Source organism: Hipposideros armiger, unplaced genomic scaffold, assembly GCF_001890085.2.
Source record: "Hipposideros armiger isolate ML-2016 unplaced genomic scaffold, ASM189008v1 scaffold_505, whole genome shotgun sequence".
In the NCBI taxonomy this organism is placed as follows: Eukaryota; Metazoa; Chordata; class Mammalia; order Chiroptera; family Hipposideridae; genus Hipposideros; species Hipposideros armiger.
In genome coordinates this window covers 422837-435825 of record NW_017731855.1, presented here as the reverse complement: position 1 = coordinate 435825, position 12989 = coordinate 422837, and the positions used below count along the sequence as shown (strand labels likewise).

The window sequence follows — 12989 nt, the reverse complement described above, 5'->3', positions numbered from 1 at the left end:
AGTGTGTTGCCATGGGCTACCGTGTGTAGCCAGCAGCCAGCGTGAGCGGCCAGCAGCCGCAGTGAGCGGCCATCCAGAAGCCTGCGACTGATCTGCCTCCCCTGGGAAGAGTGCAATGATGGTGCCAACTTGGGCCAGTGAGGCAACGTCCTCCACAACTAGACTGAAGAACAAAAAGGACAGCAACTTGTCTGTTCCCCTCCCCCCAATTCCCCAGCACTGTTCCCATCCCCCAATTCCCCAATAAAAATCTTTTTAAAAAAAGTACAAATTCTCAGTTACAAAATAGTCATGGGGATGTAAAGCAAAGCATAGGGAATATAGTCTATGATATGGTAATAACTATGTACAGTGCCAGGTGGGTACTAGACTAGTCAGGGGGATCACTTCTTAAATTATATAAATGTCTAACCACTATGCTGTACACCTGAAGTTAATATAAAATAATATTGAATGTCAGCTTTAATTGAAAATTTAAAAAGGGGGGGATGAAGGAGAATAATAGGTCCAAATTTCCAGGTACAAAGCAAATAAGTCCTGGGGATGTAATGTACAGCATGGGGAATATAGTCAATAATATTGTGATAGCGTGGTACAGTGTCAGATGGTTGCTGGGCTTATCGTGGTGATCACTTCTTCAGGTATGTAAATGTTGAATAACTATGGTGTACACCTGAAACTAATATATTATTGTGTGTTAGCTATATTTTTAACAAAAAATATTTTTAAAAAACAATAAAACTTCGTTCCTTTGAAAAAATAAAAAGGGAAAAAAGAAGTGGAGGAGAAATAAAAATTTCTCAGACAAACAAAAACTGAGGGAAGTTGTCACCTATGCAAAAATTGTTAAAGTTCAGAGAGAAGGAAATTTGGGTCTACATAAAAAAAGAAAGAGAGTCATAAAATAATAAATTCAGGTAAAATAGAATCTTTTCTTTTTCTTATTCTTAAAGGATCTAATAGATAACTGGTCAAAATACTAATAGTAACAATATATTGGGTGATTTTTGCCTTACAGATAAACGAAATGAAGGAAAACAATGTTATAAGAGATGAGGACAAATAATTGAGAACATTCTGTTATAAGGCACCTGCACTACCTATGAAATGGTAAAGTGTTATGTGGAAATGCTGTTAAATTAGTGATAAATGGACATTATAAACTCTAGGGAAATCATTAAAATTTTGTCAGAAGAAGAATAATATGCTACGAGAGTAGAAAAACTGAAATCATATAAACTGTTTAACTAAAACCAGAGAAGGCAGTAAAAGGGGTGCTGATAAAGAAACAAAGAATAACTGCAATGAATAGAAAACAGTTACAAACATGGTAAATATTAATCCAAGTATATTAATAACCACTTTAAATGTAAATGGTCTAAATATGCCAATTAAAAGACAGAGACTGTCAGACTAGATTTGAAAAAACAAGCCTCACATGTACGTTATCTAAAAAACACAGATAGATGAAAAGTAAAGGGGTGGAGAAAGACATACTAACAGTAATCAAAGGATAGTTGGACTAGTTATATTTTTAAAAATTTTAAACAATGTACTGATAAGTGCTACAACATAGATGAACCTTGGAAACATTATGCTAAATGAAAGAAGCCAAACACAAAAGGCCACATGTTATGTGATTCCACTTAAATTACATGTCCAGAATAGGAAATCCATAGTGATGAAGTATTTTTACTGGTTGCCCTGGGCTGGTAATGGAGAATGACTACTAATGAGTATAGGTTTGTTTGGGGAGTGATAAAAATGTTCTAAAATGGATTGTGGTGATAGTTGCACAGCTCTGAATATACTGAAAATAATCCAAGAATACACTTTAAATGGGTGAATTGTAAGGCATATATATTATTACTCAATAAAGCTGTTATATAAAAAGGAAATGGTAAATTTTTATTTCCTAAGCTGGGTGGTGTGTATATGGGTGTTCATTTTATTATAATTCTTTAAATTTGAATTTAGCTTATTCTCTTTGTAGGTAAAATATATACTTTACTAAAAATATTTTTAGAAGTCTGACAGACCTGAATTATAATTTTAGCTTAACCACTTAACAGCTATGAGTTCTTGGGCAGATTACTTGACCTTTCAATGTCTTATCTGTAAAGCGGAGGTGGTAATAATAGTAACTCCCTCATAGACTTTTAAATCATGTGCCTGGCACATTGTCAGTGTTATTATTAGCTAATATGAACTCTAAGCAGTTGAGCCACTTGCTTAAATAACCCAGAGTCATGGCTTCTCTTTCTTTAAATTCAGTTTCCATATTTGCTATTCCATAAGAGTTCACAACTTTGATCTGAGGGAAAAAAATTGACCTTCAAGTAGGACCTATTGAATTCTACCTTAAAAATGTCTACATAACTGTTCTATAAAGTCAAGAAAGCTCTTAACAAATCTGGACAAAACCAAATTTCTGCCACTTCTGAGGGCTGCTATCAACTCATGTTCTAGCCTGGCTCTGGGAGCTTAAATCTGGGCCAGATTAATAGAAGAATATTCTCTTCAGTCTTGAGCAGCCTCTACAATTCATGTTCATTACGAATCTAGTCTCCAGATTAAGTCCTAAGAGCCTCTGCGTGTTGTTCTTGCTATTGTCCCACCTGGATTTCTAGCATACGATCTCAAAGTTAAAACTGCATCTTTAAGACTATCATACAGTGTTCTGGCCCAGATGAATGTGTCAGTGAATGTGTCAAGAATGGGTAATCAGAGGGTCAAGCAGGGTAGGAGATTTATCCCAGTCCCTTGCAAGGACTCTTAAAGGAGACAGGATTCTGTTGTCCTCCATGAATCAGAAACAATTTATATTCATTGCATAATTATTATCAGAGCCCTTTCCATTTTAATATCTGCCTTTTAACCATAGCACTGCCTGAGACTTCCTCTACCAGACAAAGTGGAATTGAAAAAAGAGATGAACCTAGGCAGTTTAGCTATTTGTCAGCAACTCAGATAATTCATTGGGACATGGGAAGCCTAGCCCATTGGATCTAAATAGAATTTTACTTCAGGAATGCCTTCCCCAACCCTCCTCTCACCCCCGTGAAGTTGATATCAAGTTGTAAAATCTTACAGCATCCTTTTAATTATCCTTTTGTATACAACATGCTTACAATATTTCATGTCTGTCTTTTCCTCAAGATTCTATGCACCATGAGGGTAGGGACCATCTCTTCCTTGTTCACTGTTGTATCCCCATCAGCTAGTACAGGACCTTGCACATATTAGGTGCTCAGTAAATTATTTGTTGCTTTAATAAACAATCAATTTATGTGACAATGAATCAAATCCTGGCATGATGAATGAAAATAGTTAAGAGTTGGACTGAAGACCTTGAATTTCCAAATGAGGTGGTCCTAGGAAAGGATCTCATTGTAAAACAGCTTATTTGGGGGAAATGTTAATGATTTACCTGTGTTGGGTGAGTACATTTACAGCTGAAGGATGATTTGCACAGTAAGCCAGATACATGGATTTAAAATGAGGCATGAGGTTCAGTAGACAACCTCCTACTTTGTGTTGATTTTCTGGAAACCTATAGGTAAAACAGGTGAAACACAGAATGTAAAAAAACAAAACAAAACAGGGGATAAATAAAGATGATTCTAATTAAACCTAGCAACATACAAACCTTTCAAATTCTTTTTGCCAAAGTTAAAAGAGAAACTATATTACAACCATTTATCCATGAAATGCAAGTACTTGACCACTGCTTTAACACCAGCCATCAAGCATAGTGCCAATACATAGGGTCAGATACTTATTAGGAAACAGTAGGCAAGGTTTTCTTTTAAGATGCTTATTCAAATTATAATATTCAAATTTGTAGCTGGACACACTAAAAATATGCTTGGCTAAGTTAGATGAAGTTCAAATACAGACAAAACTAACAATCCAAAAAGGAATATTATGTAGTCTTGGTGGCCTGGTGGTTGCTAGGCAACATGGCCTCAAGATTTTAGAAGGGGGAGTAGATGAGAGTAAATGGGGTCAAATATATGGAGATGGAAGGAGAACTGACTCTGGGTGGTGAACACACAATGTGATATATAGATGATGTATTACAGAACGGTACACTTGAAACCTATGTAATTTTACTAACCATTTGTCACACCAGTAAATTTTAATAAAAAAGGCAGCCAAACCGAAGAACATATATATTTTTTAAATTAATTTTTTAAATGACAACCCACCCATTTTCATTTGTAGAAAAATCAGAAAAGCACAGGAAAGAAAAATTTACTCAGAATTCCACCATTCAGAGATATCTATTATAATGATTTTTGTCATATTCATTGGAACTTTTCTGTGTTTCTCTATAAAATGTAAAATAAAGATTACAAATCTAGTTTGTAATCTACTCCTCTCACTTAGTGACCACCTTTCCGTATCAATAATCCGTATCTGGATCAGCATTTGGAGTGGCTCCTCAGGTCTCTTTATTGTGGGGTCTCACCATCTTCTTCTCTCAACAACCACCTGTGTCCCATAAAGCTCAAGAAACAGGCAAGTGCCCCGATTTTCCTATGGACAATGAAAGTCACCAACTTCTCCAAAATATGCTACTTGGAAAATTAATCCTACTACAGAAATATACTGCCTGATGATCATTACAGTTCATTCTATAGTATGAAGTTGAACACCTCAACAATCTAGCTAGCTAGCAAATATGTGTTGTGGTTCACATAAAGATATACTTTTCCTTTCTCCACCTTTCATATCCTTCAACTATGAATATAATAGATGTGATACCAGGAGTGATTAAAAGAGGAAAACAAGTTTGTGAAACTGAATGAATAATTGAATAACTTTTCCAAATAATTTGCAATGTACCAAAGAAAACATCTAATCTATGTCAAAGGCATCATCCATGGTCCATTGAGACCTTATTTGTCTCTTATACTGACCAGAAGCAGTAAACTGATATGATTTTTAAATAAAGTAAAAAATACAACTAGTGGTTTGACAATGTGAGCACTACCACCTGGTGCATATTCTCTGCACTGGGACGATTTATCAAAGTTGCAACAAATGCATAAATATAAAGTGCCCTCTATCTAAGACAACAGTTAGAAGGAAAACAAATCACAAAAACAATGGTGCTGGCTGTCCTTATGGCAATATGAGACACTTACTTTGAACATTCTTCCAAGGCTTGGCAGAGTGTCTGTTGAAATGTGCATATTTCCTCGAAGTTTCCCAATAAAGATGTAAACTCCACAGTACTCAGACTGAAAAAAATTGTATATACATATATATATATGTAGTATCAGTGAATAGAACTTGAGGATGGATGGCTCTAGTTATCTATGTCTAGTCTGGTGAGCTGATAGTTTGCTAATAAGTGGCAAATGGGACAAGGGAAGTAATTCCTATATTTGAACGTTTGCTTTTTCATTTATACCAACTCTGGTTTTAAGCAATCTTCTAAAGTTTCTTTCCTTTTCCCTTTTCCATAATAAGAATAATGATCCTAAAGAAAAATGAGTATTTAATAAGGTATTTATAAGTGTTTGTTAAGTATTTGACAAATCAATGAGTAAATGAAGAACAAGTGCTTAATATCTAAGAATCTACAGAGAACAGACTAGTGGTTGCCAGAGGTGGGTGTGGGGGTGGATAAAATGGGTGAAGGGAGTCAAAAGATACAAATTTCCAGTTATAAAATAAATAAGTCCTGGAGATGTAACATACAGCATGGTGACTATAGTTAATAATACTGTATTGCATATTTGAAAGTTGCTAAGAAAGTGGCTCTTAAAAGTTCTCATTACAAGAAAAAAACTTTTATAACTACGTAGGGTGATGGCTGTTAACTAGACTTATTGTGGTAAGCATTTCACATTATATATATATATATATATATATATATATATATATATATATATATATATAAAATCATTACTTTGTACACCTGAAACTAACACAATATTATATGTCAATTATACCTCAATAAAAAATGTTACCATCTAAATAAGTAGAATACATCATAGGTGGGCATACATGTAAAAACTTTTGAGTACTCTCTTCTAGAAGAGCTGGGATAGTAATAACAAGGTATTACATATGCTCATCCCATGAGGGGAAAGAGCAAAATCCAGTTTCTCCTAAGTTAGAATGCTCACAAATCAACTAAAGGAAATCTTTATGAAAGGAAGTAGAAGGGAAGAAAGTAGTACTGATTTGTTTGCTTTTGGAGTGGAATGGGGTCAAGTGAAGGCAAATGGAACAATTTTATCCAGGGCCTCCGTCTTAAGAATTTTCTCAATCATTCTTCCCGTATCAAATACTAGTAGGTGATAATAACAACAAGATCCAGCAACACTCATATAGCACTTTACACTTACGCAAGCATTTTACAAATAATAACTCATTTGAACCCTACAACAACTTTATGATGTAGGTACTACTGCTGCTTCCATTTTACATGTAAGGAAACCCAGACACAGAGAGGTTAAGCAAAGCACCCAAAGTTACAAAGCCAGTGCATGGTGAAGCCAGATTTTGAATCAAAACATTCTCGCTCTTAGCCACTTATGGAGAGAAAACTTTGTTGACGATTTCCTTAAAAGGCCAGTGTCTGCCACATGTCCTTTCTCCTTAATATAATAATACTAGGGGAATGTTTCCAAGAGAGTAATTTTTGCTGACAAAGAAAAGGAAGGCTCAAATAAAGGTTACCAGTAACCCCTAGAGCATAAAAAGCTCCCAGTTCCTCTGCTGTCATGCCCTCCTGAACCACAAGCTGGAAAACCCCTATGATGGGTGCCAAAAGTGGAACCTTGAGCCAGCTCCCCTGGCGGTTGCTCTCTCACAATCCCAAGAACCTGACTTGGGGGCTTATTTGAACCTGACTGTGGGGGGGCTTATTTGGCCCCTGCAGGATCTGAAAATAAACAGTCTGGTTGGCTCAAATCACTCTGGGATCTACAAGACAGATCCAATGGAAACTTACTCTGACCGCATTTTGAATTCATTTCAGAACAGTGGCGGGTCTGACTCAGGTCTCTCACTTCCTCTGCCCTTTCCTTTCTTCTTACTGTTTCTTGATGGCTAATTAGTCGCTCCTTCATTTGAAATCTTACCCTCTCCCCTCCCAGGGTTACCACTTCAGTGTCCCACTCCTTCTCTACTTGTCACCTCCAGAAAATGGAAGGCACATTTCATTCGGTGGCAGGAGACACAGTGGGTCCAGTCTGGCTATTGACTGGCTGTGTAACGGGTATGGCAGTAAGCCTTTCTGGACTTCAGCTTTCTTATTCATTCAGTGGGGATAGTCATTTCTTCCAGGGCACTAGATTCAATGATTCATTGAGGTCCATTCAGCTCTAAGAACTATGATTCACAGAGCACTTCACGTTTTACATAATAATGACAAAAGACACTTTGTTGTTGATCATGTTTAAATCCTTACAAAACACAGGAATACAAAATTCTTTCATACCGAAGTAAGATTCCCATAGTGCCATGAAAATAACCAAGTGGGAAATTAGGAAGACATTATGCCTAAGCAAACACAATTTGGAAAAAGGGAGAAAAATAGTGAAATATATTGAACTTATGTAAGCCTGAAGTCAAAAGTTTAGGCCACTAACAAAAGTAAACTCTTACTGAAGTTAAAGAAGAGGCTTTTGTCCTCCAGTATATAGACCAACTGCTAAATTTTCTATTTGACTTACAGATCATAATCTTTAATAAAGTTTAATCAATTAACATAAAAATGCAAACAAATGCTGTTAGCCACTGTTCGTTAAATATGTCATGCCTATAAGCACACACAAAAGAAAGAATGGCCAATATCTTTCTTTTGTGAAAACTAAGTTTTCAATTCAGGCAATCACTTCAGACTTCTAAGACAAGAACAAGGTTTGAACATTTTATTTTAAAAAACATTTTAACATCTCCTTATCATTCACTTTTGCCTGGGTAAAATACTAGCTTGAATCACTCTTATGAACATTCACAAAATACCACACTCTTTCCACTCTCACAGCATGGGAAAGAGTTTCTGCCCTGGCAAGGAAAGGTCAGAGTGAGCACAAGAATTTCCAGTTTATGTGTTTTCTGCATAAAAACACCAACAAGTCCTCTTTTTCTGTAAGTTAAAACCAGATGTATCACTTCTAAAAACATACAAGATAAAAATTGTGACAAACAGAAATGCAGATCTTCTCATCCCTTCCCTGACAGCCAGAAGAGAAAGAAAGTCAAACAAGCTCTTTAAAAGCAACAGCTTGCATAATTTCTGTTACCCTGACCATGTTCTTGGCAACCTATGATCCGTGGAAATTCTTCTAAAGGGCAAAATCAATTATTCAGTGACATAAGAGTAATGATTCCATATGCTGACATTATCTTGCTTCATTTAGTGAGGTGTTTAAAAGATAAATCTTACTTGTTGTTAGACTGCAGGGGTCTTAAGTAAGTAACAAGAAGAGACTGAAGTTCTTTAGCATAATCTTTTTCAGTGTCCAGGATGTTCTGTAACACCTATGGAGAAACAAAGGTCAAGGTACTGTAATTGACAGGACAACCCAAAGTAAAATATAGCTTTAGATCTTTTAATCAAATTACTAGAAAAAAAGGTCCCATTTACTCAGGCTAGCACTGTAAGTAAGAAGCACAAAGTCTGAATGCGCTTTGCTTCATTCTAGCAAACTACTTTGTTTAATCACTGCATCACAACTAGTTATATAGTTTGTCAGACAAACTACAACTCAAACACAGTTTTTCAGAGTTACCCATAATTGGAGGCACCTTGCCATTTACACAGTACTATTCAGAATGCTTCTGTGTGCTTTAAATCATTTTATCCTCAGGAAAGGTCTGTTAGCTAACATAGGATCATTATTCTCATTTTATGATAAAAAAAATTGAGACTAGCTACCTTAAGACTTAGAGCAGGTCCTTAAATAACGTCGATTCATTCAACATCATCCCGTTATAACGTTAACGAGATGCCGTAGGAACCTAAGTCTTGTTTATATCAATTAGCCTATGGTGAAATTAGTTTTGTTATATGCTGTTTCACTTAATTATATAACCTATTGATGATGTTAAGTGAGGATTTATTATAGAGTTTCAATGTCAGGATAATTTAATGATAACTGATGTCAAACACCACAAAATATTTTTTTAAGTTATGTTTTTTATAAGACCTTTTAGGGGACAAAACCTGAAGACACTGAATTTTTAAACAAGATTAAAAGTGGTCTTTTAATAAAGGTAAGTGGTGCTAGTATGAACAATACAAAGAGAAAAGGAAGCTGAAATGTGAGGAATAATGCTTACCAGTATTATTAATGATAACCAAATTATATCCTATGTACAGGCACACCATTTCTCTTCCCCCATCAGTCTTAGGGATATACCCCCTTTTCCAGCTTCTGGAGGAAGCTAAACCCTCCATTTTGTGCTCCTAGAGATAACCAAGTTAACATTTTGATATATTTTCTCTCATATCTCCTAATTCTTTCAACAAAAAGTTCACTGAATGTCTATACTATGCCAAATGCCATGCTGCCCACAGGAAGTTTCCACTCTATTTGCAGAGGGAAACATTAAACAGGGGATTACAATACAATGTGAAGCATTCTTAACTAGGAGAAGCCCCTTAGTCTACCAATATGCCAGACATATACTCACAGGACAATGCATGATGACTTGCTTTTGAAAGGTGGAATTGACAAAGCAAGTTGGGCCCGGTAGCTGTGGGCTTTTTGGGAAACAACTGAGCTGATGAGGGGTTGTCCAGGCTCTGCTACTGACTAACAGGTTGCTTCAGTTTATAAGCTTCACGCCTTGTCTCACATTGTGACATTTCACCTACCTCATGGACCACTGTGAAGCAGTAGTGAGACCTGAACAGGTAGTTGCTAGGTGAGTGGGAAACAGTCCCACCAATTTAAGGGGTTAAAAAAGGTGTTCGAATGGCAGCAGTGTTGACATTTTAGACCACATAACTTCTGTGAGGGGCTGCCCTGTGCACTGTAGGACACTTAGCAGCATCTCTGACTTCTACCCACTAGATGCCAGTCGCACACCAACTGCTACACCAGTTACGACAAGTAAAAATGTGTCCAGACATTGTCAAATGTCGCATGAAGAACAATATCACCCCTAGTTGAGAACCACTGGTTTGAAAGAACACAGGCCACATGGTGGCTTCAAAAGCTAGGGTTTCAGTTGTAGCCCCACCTTCCCAGCCACTCATGTCTACTTTCAGTTCCTCTTTTTCTCAGGAATTACTCTTTAATGGTATAAGTAAATCCAGGGGCCTAGGGGTACTAATGCTTTCTGAAATTAATACAGTGATGGAACAGAAGTATTACCCACTACAGGAAATTTAAGCACAGCAAAGGAAATTAAAAACTATCTTGAGATGAATAAAAAAGAAAACACAACATAAAAAAAACTATAAGATGCAGTTAAAGCAGTGCCTAGGAGACAAATATATAGTTGTAAATGCCTGTATCAAATAAGAAGAAAGAAGGCTTCTGCTTTCTGGTTCGGCATTTAAGGAGCTTGGACATCATTAGCCCAACCTGACAACAAGGAAATAGGTGACCAATCTGTGAGGGAAAATAAAACACACTAACTTTTCTTACATCTGTCAGGGAATTCAGGTCACAGGGGAAAATGCTACCCCCAAAATTGGAGAGACAGACAGGCAGATACAGAGAATCAAAACTTGCTGGAGCAGAGGCCTCAATGGGAATTAGTATCAGGGTAGGAAAACTTGAACTGAAATGATGAATAGCTGAGGGCTCAGTGTGAACAAATCTGAGAGTTAAAAACTTGAAGACAGGACAATCCCCTTCATGCTTCAGAGGAAGGAAGAGAAAAATTGCCATTTTGAAATACACCAGGGTACTCTGTTCTTGTAACAAGGTCAGCTCTCAAGACAGAAATGATTTTACCTAAGCTAACCTATGGGGGTTTTATCAGAGCCTAACATACCTAGGGGAAGGGAAATACCCTACTCCAGCTCCCTCTAGTCACACCTAAGGGAGGGGGGAAAAACCTGAGAAGCACTGGTGAGGTTCATGATCTATAGGGGCATAAGCTTACCAAAAGACTGAGACCTAATCATAGGGCTTTAGTACACGTCCCCACACCTCACCAACACATTTCTAAAGGCCTATTTACTGCCGTTCCTTTTACCTAGTACATCTTGTCTGGCTTCCAACAAAAAAATCACAAAGCATACTAAAAGGCAAAAAACACAGTTTGAAGAAACAAAGCAAACATTAGAACCAGAATCAAATATGGCAGGAATGTTCAAATTATAAGGCCAGGATTTTATAATAATATAACTATGATAAATATGCTAAGACCGCTAATGGAAAAAGTAGACAACATGCAAAAACAGATGAGTAATGTAAGAAGAGAGACATACTAAGAAATAATAAAAATGAAATGCTAAATATTAAAAACACTATAAGAGAAATGAAGAATGCCTTTGATGGGTTTGTTAGTAGACTGAGCCACTGAAGAAAGAACTTCTGAGCTTGAGGATGTGTCAATAGAAACTTCTAAAACTGAAAAGCAAATAGAAAAATGACTGAAAAAATGCAACAGAATATTTGAGGACTGGGGGACAACTACAAAAGGTGTAACATGTGTGATGAAAATACCAGAAGAAGAAAGAAATAACAAAACAGAAGAAATATTTGACAGAACAATGACTGAGAATTTCTCCAAATTAATATCTGACACCAAACCACAAAACCAGAAAAAACCAAGCATAATAAATGCCAAAAACCCCACCTACGCATGTCATTTTCAAACATCAGAACAATCAAAGATATGGAGAAAAAAATTTGAAAGTAGCCAGTGGGAAAAAACAGTTTACCTATAGAAGAGCTTAGATAAGAATTATATCTGATTTCTCTCCAGAAACCATTTAAGAAAGAGGAGAGTACAGTGAAATATTTAAAGTGTTGAGAAAAAAAACAAAACGAAAACAAAGCACCAACCTGGAATTCTGTATCCTGTGAAATTCTTTTTCAAGTCAAGAAGAAATAAAGACTTTCTCAGACATTAAAAAATTAAAAGAATTTTTTGCCAGTAGACCTGCCTTGCAAGAATTGTTTTTGTTTGTTTGTTTGTTTGTTTGTTTGTTTGTTTTTGCTAAGCAAGCAGTGGATTTATTAAGACAAAGGAAATAGTACAACACACTCTCAAGACAGTGTGAGAGTGGGCAGGCCCAGAAGAAGAGCGACTGTCACAAGAAATGTTTTTTAAAAAGTTCTTCAGAAAGAAGGAAAATGCTATAGGTCAGAAACTCAGATCTACATAAAGGAAGAAAGCATGAGAGAAGGAATAAGTGAAGGTAAAGTAAAACACTTTTATTTTTCTTATTTTTAACTGATCTTACAGATAACAGTTTGTTCAAAATAATATATTAGATTATATATGCTATTACAATAATAAAATAATAATGTATTAGACTATATATGCTTACATATAATATGTATGTATGCTTATGTATAAGTGAAATGAATCACAACAATGATACATGAATGGGAGGAAGGAATTAGGAATATTTTGTAATTATTAATGTAAATTACTTGCACTACCTGTGAAACACTATAGTGTTATTTAAAAGTGGACTTGGGTGCCGGCCGAGTGGCACGTTGGCTAAGAACTGGCTTAGGACACCAGAGGGCCCCAGTTCAGATCCCACATATGAGGGCCAGTGACGCTGCCCTCTACAGCTAAGATGATGAACAACCGCTTAACCTAGAGCTGGGCTGCCGTGAGTCGCCGGCTACGGCGTAGGCTGCAGTCCCTGTGGCAGTGGGTTGCCATGGGCAACCATGTGTAGCCAGCAGCCAGCGTGAGCGGCCTTCAAGCTGCCGTGAGTGGCCGTCCAGAAGCCGGTGACTTATCTGCCTTGCCCAGGAAGAGCGTAATGATGGTGCCAACTTGGGCCAGTGAAGCAACGTCCTCCACAACTAGACTGAAGA

General features: G+C 36.7%; 1 protein-coding gene across 5 annotated transcripts in view; it reads right to left on the bottom strand.

The window, feature by feature from the left end:
• Positions 1-12989, bottom strand: part of ARHGEF6 (Rac/Cdc42 guanine nucleotide exchange factor 6) — a 118515-nt gene that overhangs the window by 41395 nt on the left and 64131 nt on the right. For all 5 annotated transcript variants that reach the window (XM_019667792.1, XM_019667791.1, XM_019667790.1 and 2 more), the window contains 3 exons: positions 8414-8508; positions 5154-5249; positions 3431-3553 (listed from right to left, as the gene is read on the bottom strand). In XM_019667792.1, the coding sequence (XP_019523337.1) occupies positions 3431-3553; positions 5154-5249; positions 8414-8508 (314 nt within the window). The remainder of the gene's footprint in view (positions 1-3430; positions 3554-5153; positions 5250-8413; positions 8509-12989) is intronic.